The 21,944-nt window shown below is 41.7% G+C and overlaps 1 protein-coding gene across 2 annotated transcripts in view; it reads right to left on the bottom strand.

Annotated features, from left to right (window-relative positions):
* Positions 1-21,944, bottom strand: part of dscamb (Down syndrome cell adhesion molecule b) — a 132,166-nt gene that overhangs the window by 91,298 nt on the left and 18,924 nt on the right. For both annotated transcript variants that reach the window (XM_085245510.1, XM_085245511.1), the window contains exons 2-3: positions 21,057-21,374; positions 19,614-19,760 (exon numbers count right to left, since the gene is read on the bottom strand). In XM_085245510.1, the coding sequence (XP_085101636.1) occupies positions 19,614-19,760; positions 21,057-21,374 (465 nt within the window). The remainder of the gene's footprint in view (positions 1-19,613; positions 19,761-21,056; positions 21,375-21,944) is intronic.

Genomic DNA, 21,944 nt, shown 5'->3' with positions numbered 1-21,944 from the left:
TCGGACAGCTGGGCCGCCATATTTAATGTAGCACATGTCAACGTCAGCTTAAAAAAATGGACCAAAAAAGGATTTTCTTTAAAAGTTGGACAGGTGAGATTTTATTTTGATAATGCTGATAATACTATTAACTCTTTAATTGCCGGGAAACATAAATGTGTTAAAATGTGCTTCTAGCAGAAACGCTAAAAGTTTCTCAGTATTTGCTATGAACTCCTGCATCAGGCTCATTATTCTTCTCTGGGTCTCATCCACAGTGTGTTTTTTGTCCCGTCTTCCTCACCTTACCCTGTACCAGTCAGAGCAGATGGCTGCCCCTCTCTGAGCCCAGTTCTACCAAATATCTCTTCCTGCTAAACAGTAGTTTTTCCTTCCCACTGTCACCAAGTGCTTGCTTAAAGGGGATCATCTGATTGTTGAGGTTTACTTTGCATTGTAGTTTTTTTTTTTTATCCCACAACATAAACCACCCTGAGGCAACTGTTATAGGGATTTGGTGCTATATAAATAAAATTTCATTTCATTTAACTGCACTGAGGTTGGCAAAAACTATAATCTTTAAACCTGGCTCAGCTTTCGCTGCAACACAGCAACTGTAGATTAAGGGAACCATCTTGGCTTTAAAGGTGGTCTATAGTCAAACTTTTCAAGGTTTCCTGTGTGTTAAGTGTTAAAAAGTGGCAGTAACTTCCTAGCACTGCAGCTGGACCCTAAATACTGACTGCATTCTCCTGTGGACACAAATGATGGTGAGCAGCAGCACATCTGCATTTAAAGTAAAGAGACAAAAGGATAGCTCTGAAAAAAGCTATGTTTGTGAGGTATTTTGTGGAAAACGGTTTAGAGATTTTATTCAACCGCGGGGTTGTCTATTAACTCGTTAGAAAAATACAGGACCTTTAATTAGCACGGACTATAACCCTCTGTTCGGTCCAGCAGGGTTCTGTAATGCACAGAGAATTATATTAGCTAGCATTAGTGGAATGACAGCTATTGTGAACCGTTATGTGCATGGCCGCCATGCTGATTGCTGCCTAACTGTACATGGCCCAAGCCTCCTGGATAATAGGAGACTATTTTTAGAACAGCGGAGAGAGGGAAGTGGGAGAGAACATATAGGGCTGAAATAGAGAGGGAGAAAAGGAGGTGAGAGAGAAAAGGGAGATTGCATTGACAATCATGCAACACTGAAGTAGCGCGGAGAAGACAGGAAAATGTTATGGGCAACCAAGCAACTAATAAGCTTGAACCTCAGCACTATGCATAATGCGACAGCTCATTACCGCCCAATTAGGCATTACAATGCCTTGCTTACTGAGGTTTATTGATGCAAATCAACCAGGAAAAGATACCCCGGTGCCAAAAAAACAGGAGGTGAAATTGGATGAGAATTTGTCGAAAGTACGGGCTCTGTGGCAGTTCAATCAATTTACAAAGTCTCTGTGGGGGAGGTCATCCAAATTAGAATGTGATTCTGACAATATGGAGCTGATTTTTTTCATCATCTCATCATCAAACCGCTGAGGTTTTCTGTGATATTATGATGACCCTTTTCACGGCATACAGCCACGCACTCGGTCTCCGATAATGTAATTAATTACACCATCTGTCTGGTACGCAATTACTTGGCATGCAACACCCCTCTTCAGATGTAAAAATATCTTAACACAGTTACAAATCATGTCACTCCTTCTCAAACGTTCCCAAACATGCATGCACAAACCCACCCTTGGAGTGACATGGAGAAGCTGAGTGTTCCCTCCTACAGGTCTGCAGAAAGCCACCAGGATGCTTTAATTTCTTTATTTTCTTCTGGACTTCTAATTCCCCTCCTCCCATATGCCGCCTACATGGATTATCACATGCTACTAAACTCAGTCGGGATCTGGCATGAGGTAATTACTTTAATACTGTGTCGGGAGGGGTGCGGTGGGGGATGTTATGTACTGATAAGCTGCGTCCCTGTTAAAGTTTTCTAATATGTTGCCACTCAAATATGGCAAAAACATGGTTGAGTCAAGACTTCATATGCAGTTGGTGCAATGCAACTGGTCAGGTCAGTGGTTCTCAGATTAGTGCCTGGGAACCCCATTTCCAACGGGTGTGCAAAATAGTAAAATAATTTTCTACAAATGACATGTTTTCGATATTAAACGTTTTCAGATCATTTAAGGTTGTTGCAAATGTTTCTTTCCAGTAAGGGCTCATTGGCTTTAAGCATGTGCAAACTGAGACATATTTTCATTTGGAGGTTTTTACTCATGAGCCTACAGCTGCATTTGGTTCGAGGCTGGTTTATCGTAGCTGTATAAGGTGTAGAGTATCAACTGTAGAAGAGTAAAAACACCAATGTGGGAACAAAAGGAGATTGAATGATACATGATAGGTTTTAATTCATGTAATATGTATATTTTGATGTTCCAGCCAGATCCAAAAAGCCAGGTGTTTTCCATCAACTCCTTTTTAAATTAAGAAATTTTGCATCTGTGTTGGTTTGTCCACGTTGCTCCCTGCTGATGTGTGGTCTCAACACAAACTGCAACTGTCTGCATTTAAATAATTTAACAGTCAATTACTCCAGTCATGTTTATGAGAGTGCAATAATACAGTTGTTTAAACGGAGCGGTCGCATTCACTCTCACTAAAGCTAGCTGTGGAGGGATCTGGCTGTCTTTGCTACATCATTTCGAGCGGAGGGAGACAAAGCAAGGGAAAAAAAACAGTCTCCATTTTGTTTCTTTCCCAAGGACAGAGAGGAAGGAAGACACTTGCACAGAAATTCTCCCCAAATACGTCCAGTTCAATGAGAGATTTTGCCAGTCAGTCACACACATACATGCACACGCTGCACATAGGCAGTAATAAGCACAGACATTCAATATCCACACTGACAAAGAAAGCACAAACACACACACAAACACACACACACACACACTCTGCCTGGGCTGACTAATATTCACGCGTGTCAGGTGGAACGGTCCATTCAGGGTGAGAACAGAGGGGTGCGTGTGTGTGCACAGGTCCTGCCTGGTAGCGTTTAATGGACCAGTGGTGTAGTCCGATAAAGGGCAGCCATCTATCTGCACCCACCCAGTCAACTCTGACACTGTTTCCACGGAAACGCCACCCGCGGGAGCCAGAAAGGGAGGGTGAGACCTTGAGGGAGCATATTCTCCTGTGCTGTCAGACTGCCAGGAGGAAGGAGACCAGGGATGGAGTGATAGAGGGACGGAAGAGTGGAGGGAGAGCAGAAGGAGAGACAGAGGAGGGGTGCACCAGCCGCCTCACAGGGGTTAACTTTAATCAGACCTGACACACACACACCCCAGGAAAAAAGAGTGACAAATGCAACCAGAATCACATACTTACACAGATACACTTGCACAGGGAGAGGCGTCACACAGAGCCTGTGTTCATAAATGGCATATGGCAGACATAGAGCATGCATATGTATGTGCGTGTGGATGTCGTGTTCCTGCAGATGAATACACTGCGAAATGTGCAGCTAATAGAAAAGCAACACTTCCTGTTTCATTGTGAGATCGTTATCTATCACTTCTCCGCACTTTGTGAGTGACACAAAGAGCCTCAGATTCAAAGGAGTGAGATAGCATTGCCGTCCCATAGCCAGGTCAGTGTCATCTCCAATTATATCACAAATTAACAACTTTATCATTCATCATGTGAGTTGTGTCAGGTAATCTGTGCAGCCTGATTCACTTCCAAAGTATAGACAAAGTGTCAAACCTCAATATGTGTTTGCAGAAACCAAAAGATGGCTATAAAATACAAGCTAACATTGTTCATGTTAAATAAGACTGGAATGTCAGTCCACTTCTACTAACATTTTGAACCATGATTTAATCAATAATAAAGGCCATGATCTACTCAGTCATTACCAGCACTTACGAAAGTTAACAATAATAATAATAAAGAACAAAAATCTGCTAATGGAAAAAATGCACACTTTTGTTTAGCCTATTGTGATCTCATTACTTTACATGCTTTAGTGCAGTTTTCTGTTAAACAGCAAATTTGCCATTCTGAAGTCATTATCATCATTACTACAAATCCACACTACATAAAAACCAGTCTACACAGCACTAAACTACAGTGAACCACACTGTCCCACAGCCGCTAGCACCAATTAGAAGGTGTAATCTCTGCACATCTATCTGCCAGGAGGCCTGGGCACAAACACTGAGAAAAGAGAAAGCGGGAGAGGAGGAGGAGGAGAAAATAACCATTATTATTAGCAGGGCTGTCTGTACTGAAGGCCTGATCACCTTCTTTGCACACGCTCAGATTTCTGGGCTTTCTGCAGTCTGAGGACACACACATACCTCCTGTTAGGAAAGCTATTGTTGTAGACTTTTCCATAATACATCCTCATATCCCTCAACAACAAAATGCCACTAGTGCTGATGAATCTTAAAATGACATACGGGACGTGAGGGTGGGCCGATTTGTTGGTCTAGTGCCTCTGTGAGACAGATGGTGAAAAAGACTCTGTGCCAGGAAGCCTTTAGGAGTCAGGTGAGGTAATACAAAGAGTTCACATTTACTGGATGTAGAAGCACACGAGTCTTGGGTTCACGTCCTGTTTGTAGCTGTTATTTAAAGGCAGTTTTATTTAGTATTATCAATATTATTATTACATTTAAGCACCTTCCACAAACTAAATCACACACCAGAAGCTTGTCTAACATTTGTATGGGTTTCCTGATAAGGCGTGGCGGTGGCCACACAACTAACCATCTGGAAAATTCTAAGATTTTACATGCAATTGTTCACGCAACCACAAGAGGCTACGTGGGCATCTGCCGTTTTAGCCCCCTTATGAAAAGAACAGTGTTGATTTTTTTTTCTGGTGAAGTTGGGCAGCTTTTGGCAAACTGTAATTGAGTTGTAAAAAAGCAGGATTTTTTTGTTTTTTATATCCTTCTGTGTAATGCCGTCATCCTCCTTCTGCTCGTCTGCTGATTACAGTCTGTGTAGTGTCTAGCAGTGTAACACTGACTTAATGTTATTTTGGCTGAGCAGAGACACTGCAGCGACCCAAATGTCCATATACTATAATCTAATCTAAAATGATTCTGGCTCCGGATTGGCTAATCCAACACCACTCTTCCTAATCTGATGTCTAATAGATGACATCTGGACAAGATGACATAAAATAGAAAAAAAAAAAACACACAGGAGGCAATCTGAGTGACTTGTTTGTGAACAATAATCCCGCCTGTACAGTATGTTTAATCACTTAAGCATCAGTTTAGCTACATGTTTACCACAAAGAGAGACAGACAAACATCTTTTCTTTGAGTCAAAGCTTACAATGACACTCTGATATCGACCTTTTAATGTTGTGCTTTCAACCAAAATCCAATCACATGATTTTATTTCACTTTTATCGAAACATTTTAAACCGATAACTGAACCGGTTACACGCTTTAGCTGAGAGTTTTAGAAGTAAATAATGAAATACTTAATAAATAGTTAAAACGAGCTCGTCATGCTCACCTTTTTCTAGACAGCATGTGTCTTCCCTGCATTCACACCTCTCCCTAAAAAGAAATGAATAAGTACAGAGTCTATTTCTGCTGGTGTCAACACGTTCCTTTGAGTGTATAATGGATCAAATCATCAATAATCAATTGAATTTGTCACCTAGCGGAGGGAGCCCCCCTCGCTCTGACTGCCCATTTTTCTTCTGTCCACTCTGGAGGTGTGATACAAACCCTGAGTGGATGTTCTGTGTCTTTTTCCAAGCTGCGGGAGACCTTCTCAAAGAGCATAGCAACAGACCTGTCTACCCTGTAAAAATAGGATTGGCTTCTGTGAAGCCGACTTGACGCCACAGATACAACACACACACACTTCACTTCATTGATTATGCGCCCAAGCCCCCTCAGAGCCCAGCTTTACAAGTGATGTCTTCCCCTCTTCGCCTTGCTCGCTCTCCTTATAGCCCACATTTTCATCCTCTCGCTCAGATTTTGAGTCATTTACCTGCAACCCCATCAATATTTTAACCTTTCTGGATGCGGAGACTTCCATTATTTTTTCCTTTTGTATATTTCTATTGTTTCCTCTGGATAATGAAATGTTAATGTTACATGGGAATGAGAGACAGACTATAAACACACAGCGAAGACAAAACAGTGGGAGCCATGTTGCAGAAACTGTGAAAACTGAGGCCATCTTCATAGGTGGATTCTTTCTATTTAAATGTACACTTTATTGTATGCAGTAAGACAAATGCTGCTAACGTTATTAACTAATTTGACAATAATACATTTTTTGAAATCAACAGATATCATGAAAAAAGCTAAACCAGTTTCATCTTTATAACTGTAAGCTGCGCTGTGGTTTAGAGACGGCTTAAAGCACATTAGTGATCATTTTTGATTCATTTTAGGCGTCTACAGTGCTGATGCTGTGAAGAAACAAAGCTACACCATATTGCACCAAAGGACTCTCCCTGTTAAATTGAGCAATTATTAACTTGGAGGCAAAATATTATTTACATCCTGTTACTTGTTGCTTATTCATCGTCAGATTGAGCCGCTACAGATATGGTGGCTCTAAATTTTAGGCGGTACATCAAGTGATTTTCACAAATTATGCCAGTAAAGGGGAAAAATATGTAAACATTTCATACCCGAGAGTGTTTCATCCCATTATTTAGATATTACAGGCCTCTGCGAATCAGGGTCTGCACACTGTAGCATACAGATATTTCACACCAGCTTTCAGCAGCTGTCTATTAGAGTCCGATAACGCAGAGAGAAGTATAAAATGCAGGTGCCGGGGCAGCGGAGTCTGAGCAAACAAATACCCTAAGAGGTTGGGCAGATGTATTGAAAGCTGTTGAGTGATGTGTTTTTTCTTTATTGCAGTGCACACTGTTGACCGAGACAGAAGGAAACAAGGATATGGAGCAAAGAGAGAAAAAGGGAGACGAGGTGTTTTAGCTTGGCCACAATGTGTTCATGAGGGTGTTACCCAGAAAAAGACCAGACTGCACTGTATACGTGGCTCACAGATTATGGCTTTGACAACACCTTCCTTCTTTTATTTAAATTTTTTTTTCTTGAGTAGAATATTCAAAATGTATTGGTTTAAGAAAATTTCCAATAATCAAAAGCAAATTAAACCTAATCTCTGATTTCAGAGTTTTTGAAATGTGCACATTATCTTTAAATGTGCTCTCTTTTCAAACAATATGCTCTCATTAATGGTTTCTCGCTACATCTATTTGGGAAACTCAGATTGTGGGTTATCCTGGATTATGCAAAGGACCCTATGCACAAACACTTATCAGTTTCATTTCTTTGTCCTCCCAATGATATTCATGCCAAATCCCACAGCGCCATATCTTTGCTCACAGCTGGCAAGTGTAACTAAAGGATTATGCAAGCAGCTTCTACAAGCAAATAGATTTCTCTCTACTTCAGAGGAAACTGCTAGTTATGCAGCGCCTATCTGTCCGCCAGGCATGCACAAAAACATGTCTCCCCTTTTTCATTTTTTTCCACTTGTTTTAACAGAGGGAGATGGAGGGAGGAGAGAAGAGCAGGAACGGGAAAGTAAACAAAACGAGCATTGAACCAGAAGGCTGTTCGCGTATAGGCACAGCCATTTTGTATTGTACGGCTGGCTGTACCGTAAACCACAGGCGTGCACACCTTTGGATTTAATGGAATATGGCTGCTAAAACAATAGAAGGCTGAACTTTGCGCGAACTGGATTTGCATTAAAGCACATGATTAGACAAGGCGCTGCCTCCGCCTAACAAGCCAATTAACATATGCCACTGGATAAACACTGATTGTCCACTTAGCTTCTCAGACTGAGCCCCAGCTCATGACTGATGCCTCGTAGCAGCAGCGCTGTTGGAAACATACGACACGAGGCTCCAGCTATTTGCTGTATGCAAATATTTGGAAGGTTTATTTCCCCATAAAGCTCTCGGCTCAACTCTAGCCTATGACGGCAATTTCTGATTGTCTGCATGGCCTCCCCACCGTCCCTGGGGGAAATGTGTATTAATTAGCATCGATCTGGAGGAAGAAAACACAGAGCAGATTGGGGCAGGTCCAAGGCCATCACAGATGCAGAGGCTTACTCGAAATAAGGCATTGTACATTTTAAGCAGCTAGCTGTCATCCCCACCCAAAGCAGAACACAATAAGTGAAACATTAATGTTATTGTGTGCTAAATTAACTCAATCAACAATATACACCTTTTTTAACCTAGATATCGCTGAGCATGTTTTGCGGAGACATCCAGACTTTTTGTGCCTCCCTCAGGCACTTTCTAATATACTGTAAATACAGTCAGAGTGCTGACCTCAGCTCCATCAGCTTTTGGACCATTTTTCTTCGATAATGTCCTAAAAGCCATAATGTAAATGTTTCTCGATCAGCAGCAATCAAATGCCCCGAGATGCATTCCATATCTTCTTGCTGAGGAGGCAAGGCCTCTTTGAGCCATTAGACTCCAAACAGCTGTGAAGGCCTCGTTATGTGCACAGCAGTGTATCACTGGACTCTCACAGAGAGCTCTGATATCTAATTTATTTTTTAAAGATGCATCTATCAGATGATGTGCAGCAAACTCAGTTTAGGATTTTGCTACTCTTTTTTTTCCTTTTCCTCCTCGCTTCCTTTGTCTGTCTCCGTCTTCAAAATTTGTGCGTGAACACATTTTGTTCTTTTAATCTAAACTCTGCAAAGGTTCAGTCACGGCCATTTTCACTGATTATATCTGAGCTTCTTTTGAAAATAAAGCTCTTATATTATGGTAATCAGTCAGGGGACAACAGGAGCAAAGAGCTGTAAATCACTGACAAGCCTTATAGATACAGCAATAAATCATAAAGCAAAGGAAATAATAAAACACTTACCTTTTGAACCCATTTAAAGCTGAAATTCATTAACCGTGAATTAAGAGAAATTCATCTGTTTTGATAACCGATGCATCATTTATCAAAACGCATGACAAGCGACTGCAAACGATCTTGACACTTAGACTTTCTCGGTTGTGCAGATTCTTTATTGCTTCTTAAATTAAACCTTAAAGTAAAGTGCACATCTTTGAGTTTTAGACAGTTGGATGGATAAAAACAATATTTGAATAGACCGGTGTTTGGGACTTTGGTCTTAGGGGCATTATAATAATTTATGCACTGGCCTTATATGGGGAAACATAGCTACTGCCTCTCAATATATATGAGATTTCAGTCAGAGTAGTTGGATAAACTTAAGTGTTACATTGTTAAGCAATTTCCAAAGCTCCCTTTCAGAGAACATGGAATTTTTTTGGCTGGATGGCGGTACTGTGCTACTATTAATACAAATATTCTGTCTCAGCCAGCTGCAAAAAAGAAACCCAAGAACCATTTTATCTACAGTATGTTTCCATTTTTCAGAGACAAAAGACAAAGGAAAGGAAAGCAAAGGAAAGTTTGCTGGAAGAAATAGACAACAATTACACTTGCCCTAGGAGGCCGAGGGAACCTGACCACGTTGCTATGGAAACTCAAGTACAGCAGAAAGTAACACGAAAATCAATTCAGATTGAGCTTATCTCTCCTCTCTCTCTTTCCTTTCTCATTTCGCAAGGGCTACAAAGCATGCTTCCACTCTGAATCACATTTTTAACTATTGCTGGGCTGATGCAGCACTAATCAGAACAAACACAAAGACTTTCCTTCCATTCGACCCTTAAATGGGAGGGAAAAAATGTGGATTATAGGATCCAGAAAAATGCTTCTTCAAACGCACACCTTAGAAACTGTATGAAAGAAAGATGCAGGCGAGAATGTGCTGCGACACAACACAAATCAGCCTCTGTCTCAGGCGCTCATTCTTGTGCTTTCTTTCCTTTCTCTCCATCCTCTTCACTCGCTCCCTCAAAGGGGCAACAGCAGCTGTACGCAGGTGATAAGCGTGTGCGGCGATGGGCGCTCGGCTGTGATAGGCTGGCTCAACTCCTACGCTGATGTGCAGATTACAGGCTGCGTCTGTCAAAAGGCCACTCTGCCCGTGGTTGTCACCTCGTGACGTCACTGCTGCAAATGACAGTTTGACTGGCCACGTACACGCACAGCGCCATTAATGCTTCAGTACGACGCGTCCTCTCAGGTTTAAGAACCTCTTGTACAAGAAGTCCCCCACATATCTCGAAATCATTAATTCAGTGCGGTAATATCACAGGAAGCTTAATTATAAATGTTTTTGTCTGCTTTTAATTGCACACAGACACACAGCTAGCACACAGTGAGGACATAGCAGACCCGCTGTTTTCACCACAGCCACTTAGCAGCAGTCCACCGGGAGTTTGGGTGTTTGGATCTTAGTCACTGGCTGCACAATGACAAGGTGAGGTCAAAGACGGGCCACGAGTATACCGAGTGTGTGATTGTCTGTGTGTGTCTAAGTGTTGTTCTCAAGGCTCATGCCAAAGAAGAGGCAAGAGGAAAGAAAACGAGCCTTGAAGAAAAATAATGATGCTTGATGCCTCATACATCAAGGAAAAGATGGAGGGTCACCTTGCTGTGAAGTCAGCTGGTCATTTACTTGTGATGGATTCAATCTGGAGAGCGATTTGTCCATTTGTCACCGGTGAAGTCAACTCAAACTTGCACGATACGCTAAAACTGTGCAGTAATTGGACATCTCAGGTGTTCGGGGAATGGCTAAAACAAAGCTGTATCAGAAGAAAAGTGACCAGTTATAGCTGCTTGGCACCAAAAAGAACATTAAAAAAAGAACAGTACAGCGACTAACAGTGATAAAAATTACTATAGTATATTTGTTGCACTAGTCCCAAACACTGATTAATGTTCAAGCCACCAATCAGCTCAATCCGGTTCATTTTCTTTTATTATTTGGCAAAAGAGTTTAAAGTTTGCGCTTTTATAATATTCTGATGATATTAGCAGGCTTCACCAGGTCACTGTATTAAGGGTTTGGGGTAGGATTAGTTTCACATCTTCACCTGTATTGGGGAAAATGGAAATCCTATAACAGAAAAAGTCTGGGGCTAAAATGCATGCAACAACATGTAATAGTTTCTAAAACTATGTTTGTTTAGCGCGTGGCAAAAATGCATCCTAACGCTAGCCCAGATGAACGTGAACAGGTCAACGCTTGAGGAGACACAGCAAAGAAAAGAAAAAGAAACAAAGTCTAGTCAAATTTGATCGACCCGAGAGGGAAATTCTGCCTCCCAGACACTGATTCTTATTTTCCATAATGCAACTCAATGGCAATCCTGCCTGGTCAGAGCACGTGTCTTTCAAGTCCCAAGCATTTTACAGAGGCTGTCCGGTAACATTTGTAGCAACTAAACCTGAGCTGAGATAACACGGAGAGCTCCAAGAGCTTCGTAACTCGGGAAGATGCAGTAGTGTTTTCACAAGCTATAGCTGGATGTTAAGACGAACTTATACATCCACACAGTGTTTGGTTGTAAAATTAGATCCCTCTCTCTGACTCTCTGATTGGTGTCCACTGCAGGTGTTCTGAAACCATGATCATGTCTAATCAGTGTTACAGATGCCCAGCATGGGGCCCACGGGCTCCCAGGCACTGTGTGAAAGTTTAAAGAGGCTCAATGTGATTTACTGTATTTTTACAGATTTACCACCCTGGGAGAAGAATAAGAGCAAGTATTAATCCTTGATTGGATGGAAGATGAGAGAGAGAGAAAAAAATGGAGTGAAAAATCCCTATTAGGTCAGCAGAGTAATTTGAGTTATTAAGTGCCTTTTTTACTCTAATCAGTCACTTAAGATGGGATCAGACACTGCTGCATTATGGGATGTGACTGAGCACACCAGTTTGTCTCAATTTATCCCAGTGCTTGAGCTGGGAACATATGGACACATTCCTCCGTGAACCCCACCACCTGTCATGCATGACACATGCAGACACATGCATGAGCACAGGGTGCTTGCACCTACGCAGCCATTTCATTCAGCAGCCCACATACAGGAGAGTTTATAAACAGAAATTAATTGCTTGTTCCGGCTGTAATTAGCTCACACCATGCTTATTACTAATCTGTGTTTTGGCCCGACGCCAGGCTAGTTCTGGCCCGGATCCAGTCCATTTTCAGCCGAGCGTTGCTCTACAGTAATCCAAAAGCTCAGGCAGGATGGACCTTTTCCTCTAGATGAGCTTCTTTCAACCACAAAACTTAAATTTCTAACTTTTCTCTGGAAAAAAAGCTAAATTATTTACATCTTTCTATTTCTGTCTTATTTGTTAAGGTAATAAGACAATGCGTATAAGATCAACAGTAACTTCAAATTGCATGTCATCTCGATAGTCTACACTTTCTTTCAGCAGATCGCACTGGCCTCCGTAACACAAATTTCCTAAAATGAGATCACTGCACTCGCAGCACACTCTTCCAAATCAGCGCTTATCTAAGCTTCTGTCTTCAGGCCAAGTCAAAAACAAAGCGGCATCCCCCATAGCCAAATTGCCTATTAAAGATGAGAGCATGTTCAGTCTCCCATTGCGCCTAGCCATCACCACCCTAATCATTCTCAGCCTAAACAGCCTAATGGCTGCCATATTGCTACTGTTTATTAGTAAACACTGATGGAAGAATGCCCGCCTCAACAGTTGTTGATTTTGTCTATCCGTATGGAGTATCAGCTGGGAATCACAGCCACCGTGCCAGAACGCTGCCTGCTGTTCAGTCCCCCATCACTAAACAGATTGCTTTATTGTTTTATGTGCATAGCGATTATGTCAGTAGACGGTTTAATATAAAACATGAACATCAGTGAAACAGTTGTTCAACAGATGAACTAAAAAAAAAGAAAAAGGAAAAGAGAGGACATGAAAGGAACTTTTTTTAAAAATTGCATTGTGTTTCTGTGAGAATGTACGAGTCTGTGCATCAGCTCCAGAGCTGGATTCTTCAAAGATCACCTTAGGTTTAAGATGCTTTTGGGAAGCCCAGTCCAAGATTGATTTCCCTCCATCTCAGTCTCAGTAACCCTTCTATCGATCCTTATCAAATATGTATCACGTCCTCAAGCCCTCACCACAACTAAGATGGAGACTTCAAACAGTGGAAGCTCAAAGAGAAAGTCAGAGGGGAGCGAGGTTTTCTTTATCTCTCCTCTGTGCTGAAGGAAGATCTGAATCCAAATAATAATGTACAAAGCGTAAAAATGTTCCTGAACCATCCAAAAACCGCTGCTTATTAAAGAACCTTCAAGATGAAAATGTGATCCCAGCTATTTTAAAGCCTCAAACATCAAAGCTTTCAAAATAACACGGTGTGAATGCCACCCAACAGCGAGCTAAGACAAGGCAACAGTGAGATGACTGCGCGCACAATGCGTGTACACAAGAAAACATCTCCGCGCTAACCTCACTTCTTGCTAAAAGGGTCTTGTCTCGTCCTGTTCCAATTCCCCAAACTCCCCTTCACGCAGCACTCATAAGTCGCAAATGCACAAAATGCATCCTTCAGCTCACGTTCCCATAATTCTCTGTGGCAGCAGAGTGATTAATGCGCACAACTATTGATTTTGCTTTTTGCTTTTTTTATTACGAGAGAGTGGCCTTAGCCCACCAACCCAAAACACTCCTTATGTGACAACATCACAAAAAGCACCCCATCTCCTTTAGAGTCAGTGTGTGTGTGTGTGTGTGTGTGTGTGTGTGTGTGTGTGTGTGTGTGTGTGTGTGTGTGTACATGTTTAGACGTCCTTGTTGAGGACAGAAAATTGGCTTGGCACTATACTTGTGGGGACCAACAGTCACTTATGGGGACAAATGCCCGTCCCCACAAGTTTAAAGGCATTTTTAAGGCTCAAAATGTGGTTTTAGTGTCAGGGTTACAATTAGGTTATCATTAGGTTTAGGCTGAGAACCATAACCATTTTTAATGGTTAGGGTAAGCGGCTAGGGAAAGCATTATGTCAATTAGATGTCTTCACTAAGATATGAAAACAAGCGCGTGTGTGTGTGTGTGCGTGTGTGTGTGTGTGTGTGTGTGTGTGTGTGTGTGGGGACTGGGAAAAGGGGTGCAGTGAAAGACAAGGGTCAGCATTTCACTAACTGCTGATCTGTGTGGGAGGAGGGGGGGAGCAAAATGATAGGCGGTGTTGTTTTCATAGGGTTTCACTGCAGAATGGGTGGAGTTTGGTGCAAACACACACATACACACAGGCACATATATGTGCTGATATGCGCACATGCTCATAATAATATCTTGAGCTTTCTCTGAATTCCAGTCATCGCACTCTTGTGCTTGACCCATTTTCAAGCCCCCCAACAACAAGATCAACAAACCCTGCTCGTGTGGGGAGGAAGAAACAGAAATTTGAAAGAGACTGAAAGTGAGAACGAGTGAAGAAAGCTTTAAAGAGGAAGACAGAGGGACGAGATCATGTGGCGAATGTGATGCAGTCTCTTGTTTACCAAAGAAAAAGCCTCACCCACACGTCTCTCTAGCCCTTCCTTCTCACTCTTTTGTTTCCTCAACTCTCCCCTCACTTCCTTTCTTCTAATCTGTCCTCTCCTTCTCGACATTTCATTGCATCTTATTCCCTCGCAAGCTCATTCCTAGCACTGTGCCCTCCTTTCAAGGTTGGCCTGACTTTGGGCGTGTTGAATTTACAGCCCCATCTCTGCCTGCCTTCTCAGTGCCCTCACTGTCAATCTCAGTGAAAAATGGAGACGGTGGCACATCACTGGCATGATAAAAATCCTGCAACAGTGATCACGTAAACCAAACACCTACAGTAGCCCCTTTGAAGACATCCTTTACATTCCCGCGACTGGGCCGCTGGCTGGTTAAGGCTGTGATTCTATTAGGAAGCAAACTGTTTAATTAGCCCCTATAAGCACTCACAAGGAAGAGAGACGAGTGAGCAGAATGCAAGAAGCCAACACGCATGTGACTGAAAAATGTAGCCAGATTTTTTTTTTTGTCCCCTTCGCCGATGCTCTGAGTATTGGATGGAGTTATTTGCATAAAGCAAATAAAAAAAATAGCATTTTCCATGCAGGAGGAAATTGACTGGGGCACTGTGCCAAGCAGGTTATGCAACGAAATGAGAGGAAAAGAAAAAAGTCCGACAGTCAAGGCCGGCGGAGGAGGATGGAAGAGAAGAGAAGTATTTTCCTCAGTCAAACATAAACATAAAAAATGTCAACATCTGATTTTATCATTATGGATAAACACTATATTACAATATATTATATATAGTGTATACAAACCAAAAAAACTCTCTCTCTTTAAAACGTGCGCGGTATGATCCAGTGATACAGGATATGTTTGTAGTTCTATTTTGCAATTAATAAACAGTTAATAAATATTAGAAATATTTAGTTTATCACAATATAATTTGCGAACAAAATCAAAACAAACAAAAAATGTGATATTTGTTAATAAATGAAGTATGAGGACATGTTTTTGGTTAAAAAAAATATTACTGAATAGTAAAAATATATTTATATAAAGATTTGGCCAAATCTAGACGACAGACAAGTGCTGTACTCTTATAGAATGTATGCACTGTCCAAATTTTATTCAAACATCGGAGAAGAAAAGTTATGCAATGTTGTGTGAAATTAAGAGGGTGGACAGCCAAGATGGCAGCACACCCTGGAAGTAGGCAGGACCTGTGGAGTCTCTTCCTTCCTTCGCACTCTAAGCCTGTGTCTTACTGTATTGCAAAATAAAGCTTCCTGTCTTTCATCTCTAACCTAATCTCCTGCCCGAAAAGACGAGAGGCATGCGTTTTCTTTCCCTGAAGGAGGCCGTATCTCCTTGTGACAGGGAGATATGGCCTCCTTCTTCTTTTCCTGTCCTCTCCCCATCCTACCTGACCCCTCCTCACCTTTCCCCTCTTTACCAGCTGTCCCCCAGGGAGTTTCTGCAGGTCATCGGTCTGGCTTACACGTCATTATCATAGGCTGTGTCAGGTTTCCTCCCGGATTAGTTTGTGATAGGTGTACAGGTTTAGTTTCTCTTAGCCTAAGTACATTACAGCACTGGGCCTGATAGGTCTTGTCAAATGAATCATATCATTCATTTTGATTTTAATAGTTAGAAACCAAAGCTACAAATCCCCAGCAATTTAAAAGACAACGATATGAGGCTAACTATTACAAATGATGAGATGGTTGATAAGTGTTGTCAGTGGTCAGTGACAGCTGAGCCTAGTTCTTCCAGAAGTTTCATCCTGTTAAAAGAGAGTTTTTCTTCCCACTGTTGCCAAGTGCTTGATCAAACATTTCCCTTCTTAAACTCATTTTGTCATTTTGTCCTGTATTTTCATGTTATTTTTATTTTAGATGCATAGCACTTTCACCAACAGCTGTTTTTTTAATGTGCTATAGATTAAACTTGATTTGGCACAATCTTTAAAAAGAAAGATTCTGATGCTTTTTGGGACAACATCCTAGACCAAGATAGGCAGCAATCTGACATTATTGAGAAATACAAGTCAAATTATAATTTATTAACCTAAAGAAAGGATCCAATTACATAATCTAAACACTCACATCTAGGCACTACGCCGAAAATTCTGCTCTTTCAGTTTCAAAGTTTGATGCCTCTACTTGCAAAACAAAAGTTAAACCCTGAGAGCTATCTTGTGTGCATCCTTTCTTACCAACAGCATGATAACTTTGGGCTAATGTTCCCTCTTCATCTATAGTGCGCAAGAAAAGTCAATAAGAAGTTGGTCTGTACACAGTAGGCACAAGAGGAACTAATCTACGACTTGACAGATTTCAGCTCACGACTGACGATGCAAGCACAGGGCGAATTTGTGCTCAAATTGCACAACATAGGTAACTATGAACATCCTAGAGATGAGCACAAGGTCTCTGAGACAACATGTTCTCTGCAGCTCATTCAGCGTTTAAGCACTGGTTTTGCAGAAGCTCTTGTCTGAAACCAAGGCCGCCCAGCTCATTAAGCTGCCTCATATCATGAATGATAGGAGACAAAAGGCAGGTAGATAGAAAACACAGAGACACACACTATCCCTTTTCAAAAAGCACAGGCACTTGACATGCAAACACACTGGGGTGTGTAAAAAAAAAAAAAGAAAAGCTCTGCATTTACATAAATGTGTGCACACAGGTAGTAAGACAACAGGAGCGCACACGTGCATTCAAATAAAGGTCCATCATATAAAATCCTGGCAGGACCACAGTAGGACACAGCTCAACTCCTCCCCTCCCTACTCTACCTTCCTTCCTTTCATATTTTTTTACCCCTTTCATCTCTGTATTAGCTCTGTCAATTGTTTATCAAAAGCGGCGAGGAGGCGATCGGAGCCGGCCATTTGAAAGCTCGTGCTGCGAGATCCATTTTAAAATTCATGACGGGTTAATGGTATGTTAGTGGCAACATTAGGACCCGGTGAGCTTGCATCATGCTCATTCACATTGAAAACAGGCCGCTTCAAATGACTACTAAGCAGTCCTCGTTCTGAAAGGTAATTCATATTGTAATTAACTTTTCAATCACAGCTGATTAATTAAGACAAGCTCTAGTCTGTAATTATGCATCTATTTTTGACCCTAATGTGAATCACTGGATATTCCACAGATGTCAGCAGCTGCGATTTGAGCCAGTTTCCTCTCTGCGACTTAGAGATCTCAAAAGGCAAAACCTCACACCTGAACATTTAAGCAGCGAGTACATTGTTGGTATCAGCTTAGATGTTTCAGAGCCGCAGGTCTTTATCACCATGATCTGCCACAATGTTTTAACCATTTTGATTATTTCAGCCTCTATTCAGAGAAATATCTTATAAAAGATGTGTCTTTCTTCTAATTCTGATGCACCGTGCAAAGGTAGAGAAGTGCACTTGATGTTACCGCTCCCAACAAAAACCTGAGATTAATAATTCAGTGAGGCGGTGGGATAGCTTTATTTTGTGTCCTCCGAGACTAAATCGTCTTTTATGTAAAACTGAATAAAAGAAAGGAAAGGGCTGTGGAAAAAAAAAAGTCGGAAAACTAGGCTGGGCCAGACTGCATCCCCCTGCCATTGTCAAGCCCGGTTGGTATCCTTATGGTGTCTCTCACTCACTCTCTTGTTCTTTGCTCACGCACAAACACGAGCACACAACACACACACACACCTCCTAACCCTCCTAGAGTAAACATACCCTCTCCATAACAGTGCGCGGTGAATCCGCTCATGCATCAGAATCTACCATCAAATATTTATCACCGAGCAGCAGTGATTTTGACCGTGTGCTCATGCTTTTGACAGCACTCGCCTGCTGCAATACTTATTGGAGTAAACACAGACAATCCGATATCGTTGTTCTTTTGAACACTCGTGAAAGAACTCAAAAGAACACCAAGTGTACAATATAATCCATCAAAACTTCACTGCATATTCTATAGGCCGTCTGGCCTGCGGTAAAAAGCACAGACATCACTGTGGACTGTATCAGAGCTGATTTGGAAAAAATAATTGGCAGACATTGCATTTTAATTTGCAGAAATGGCACAAATACTACTCCTGGTCTATACACGGAGAGGCGTTCTTCATGTATTTTCTAATTCAGGACAACAAACTTTTGTTTTTGATCTAGAGAACACACGTAAAAGTATTTCATTTGCATGGACGCTTTTGTTTTTTCAGTCACACTTAAGATAAACATCATCTCTGGGTCTTGTCTACATGATTCATTTCATTTGCGGAACCTAATCATATCTGCATGCTGCATATTTGCTCGCTCTCCGTGACATTAGGCAATGTCTTCAACCAGCAGCTTGCAGCGAGTAACTCGAGTAACCTCGAGTAAATAAGTCGCTGGCATGGATCAGAAGACACATCTTCATGCTTGAGCACACACATTTAAAATGCCACCAAAACACCGTCCCAGATTCTGCCTTCAGTCAAATGACATCAAGTGCTCACTTACAGGTCCCTGAACGCCACAGTATGAAGCAAAATCAGCCAGCGGGCAGTACATGGAGCAATCAAAGAGATAAGCATCCCATTTAACCTGAGTAAAAATTCAAGCTACAGAACGTTCTGGTGTGTTGCGCTATCCCGCTGTGCCACTGGATTCAAATAAGGAGGGTAAACTAGGTCATTGGTATGTAATGCTATGTAAACTGTCCCACTTTACCCCTTGCTGGACTCAAAATGGCGTTGGCTGAGGTGGAGTGTGTACAAGAAAGAGAAGCCCAGTGATTCAATGTGACAGTTATCAACATCCTCTGGCTAGTGAGAGGACATAGCTGTATAGAGCTGCAGAGCCCCAGTAATGGCAGACTCAGCCAGTAAACAGGTAAGAAGATGACTCACAGCTAAACAGAACACAGCGTCCAAAGAGCACAGAGCAAAGTGGAAGGCAACTGGGCATAAACAGCAAAAAAAAAAAAAAAGGACACAACTCTCAGAAATTACCGGCATGGCCACTAAAAGTCTTTTTTAGTACATACCTTGCACAAAGTTACAAATGTGGTCGGTCATTTTAGCATCAATGTTTGCTTTTTACCTTCAGATATACACATTAAGTTCAGTTATTACCATGTTGTGAACATGGAGGCTTTGAGTGCTAAAAGCTCTATATTTGAAGTTTTTCTCCTACCTGAGCTGAGCGACACGGTGTCTTTCTCCCATGATACGACAGTGACGTAGGCCTCCACAGAAGCAGGAATAATGCACTTGAACACGGCTACACTCCCTCTCATAGCCTTCTGGTCAGCCACTCTGACTGTGTAGGGTTCCCGTGATACTATTGAACAATTAAAAAACAGAATTAAAAGGCACGTCTCATTTACAGGGCAAAATAATGACATTATTGTGCATTTTTTTAAAGACATCTAGGGTGAAGCAAACTGGGTCTGCCATCAAAGAAAGCATCAGAGTTCAGATCTATGGTATAAAATTGCAAAGAAAGGGACACTTTCCATGGTAGTGGAAAGTGTAGCTTAAAGTAGAGACACAAGTTTCACCTAAAAAAAATTTAACTACAAAACTGGTGCATGTTATAGCATGAACTTCTAATCTTATCTGTGTTTCAGAGAACACAGTCCACAGCAGGTATCAACCACCTTACACAACTCCTTGTAGCTATGTAGGAACAGATCAACGGAGGTGCATAACATGGGCTATTCAGACCCCCAGCCTCCGTCAGAATGCTGCTGAAGTTCTACTAGAGGTGGGACGCACCTCCTCAGTATACATTTAGGCATGGCTGGGCTAATTGGCATCCTCCACTCACCTGATCTACTGATACAGTTACAAAACTGATCATTGACCTATGCCCTAGGGTGTCCTGGTTAACATTCTTATGCGTGAACGTGGTGTTATTTATGGACAAATATTCCAATGCCAGAACAGTGCTTGGATTCAGATCATTCAGATTAACTGTCATTGCCCAGATGAGCACTGAAGTCCCCCAGTAGGACAATGGTGTCTCCAACTTGGGCCACTTCCATCACCCTACTCAGGGACTCCAAGAAACTACCAGAAACTCAGAGCTGTTATTTTGTGCTTTACAGTCAGGATCTCTTTTTTTGACACTAGGGAGAACCCCAGTTTTCAAGCACGCTTCGATGATACAAGTATGCCCACCTCTGTCCGACACTGCCCTGTCCAATCACTGAGGGCAATAGCAGATTGCACTAAAGTCCAGCCTTTTCCAGTAGACTAGTTCCAAAAGCTGTGCATTGAAGTCCAACATTATCAGGCCAGTTTCTCCTAATCTAAAGCGCTACCTTAGGTTTCTTCCCAAAGAGAGAAGTGACCTTGCATGTCCTGAGAACAACTTGGGATTGGACCATCAAGGGTTCTGCCTGGCAACTGTCTGATCTATACCTACAGATCAATCATTAGTTGCTCTAAGCCTTTAAGCAGCATTATTGTAAGATTTTGGACCTTTGCTGGACTTAACCACTAAACTACAAAAAAATAACACACTATCAGTACTACAAGTGTTGTACACTCAGTCTGTTAAATTCATACTCATGCAAGTTCCCCCATCATCACAATAACAACAAGTCCTTCAAACCCTTATCTGGAGACTCACCGGCTTTGATGTGGACATCCTGACTCCTAATCTTGCCAGAAGGGTTCTCGGCAGTGCAGTAGTACGTGTTGTCATGGATCAGCTTGCTAAAGCTGGATGGCAGGAAGTTAAAGATCTGGAGGGTTCCATTGGGGTGAACGTGACGGATGCCGGGGACATCGTAGATCTCCTCGCCGGTAGCCAGATACCATCGCAGCGAGGCAGGCGGCGCACCCCCAGCAGGACAGGGCACAGAGGTCCCTGTGGTGCTGGCAAATACTACCTCTTGCAGAGATGCATTGACAAAGTATAAGCTGGAATGTAGGTCTTCACTGAAAACTGGAAAAGAAAAAAAATAGGAGAACATCACAATCTGTGGTTTTGATTTTATTTATCAGTCTTTCATTTTTAAATTTTGCAGTAATTATTGCTGAAAGCACCACCTTAACATAAGTTGATAAATAAGCTCTTGATATTAAGCTCTTGATATTTAAGTATCAATTTAAATTAGTTAAGATGAAGAAGATTGAATCAGTATTTGTTAAAAATCTCTGACTCCAAGTGTTGCTTATTCATTGCTCATGATCAGCAGTTATAGATTCATCAGTGTATTCCCATCCCTGGGATTTTGGGAACATTAAATTAACATAAACTCCTATCAATTATGAAATAAGGTCCACGGCCGTGATTATGTTCATGCTTCGGTTTAAACTGGCATCACTGTAAAGAGAATGGCATTAAATGTAGTTAGTGCAGGAGCATTCTCAAGAGGATAGGAGGGTAATAAATGTCAATGTTGGCTCAATTAGCTGCATATAAATCTACAGCTGTTTGATTTCAGAGTGAAGAAGCCAAGGCAGCAGAAGTCTACGATCTGAGGTTCTGTGAAAAGACAGTTTGTTTGTATTT

The sequence above is a fragment of the Mchenga conophoros genome, linkage group LG14 (genome assembly GCF_057382185.1).
Source record: "Mchenga conophoros isolate Kocher_MC1m ecotype Shallow Benthic linkage group LG14, M_conophoros_male_GT1.1, whole genome shotgun sequence".
NCBI lineage: Eukaryota > Metazoa > Chordata > Actinopteri > Cichliformes > Cichlidae > Mchenga > Mchenga conophoros.
Note: the sequence above shows the minus strand (reverse complement) of the source record. Positions and strands in the feature narration are given on the sequence as shown.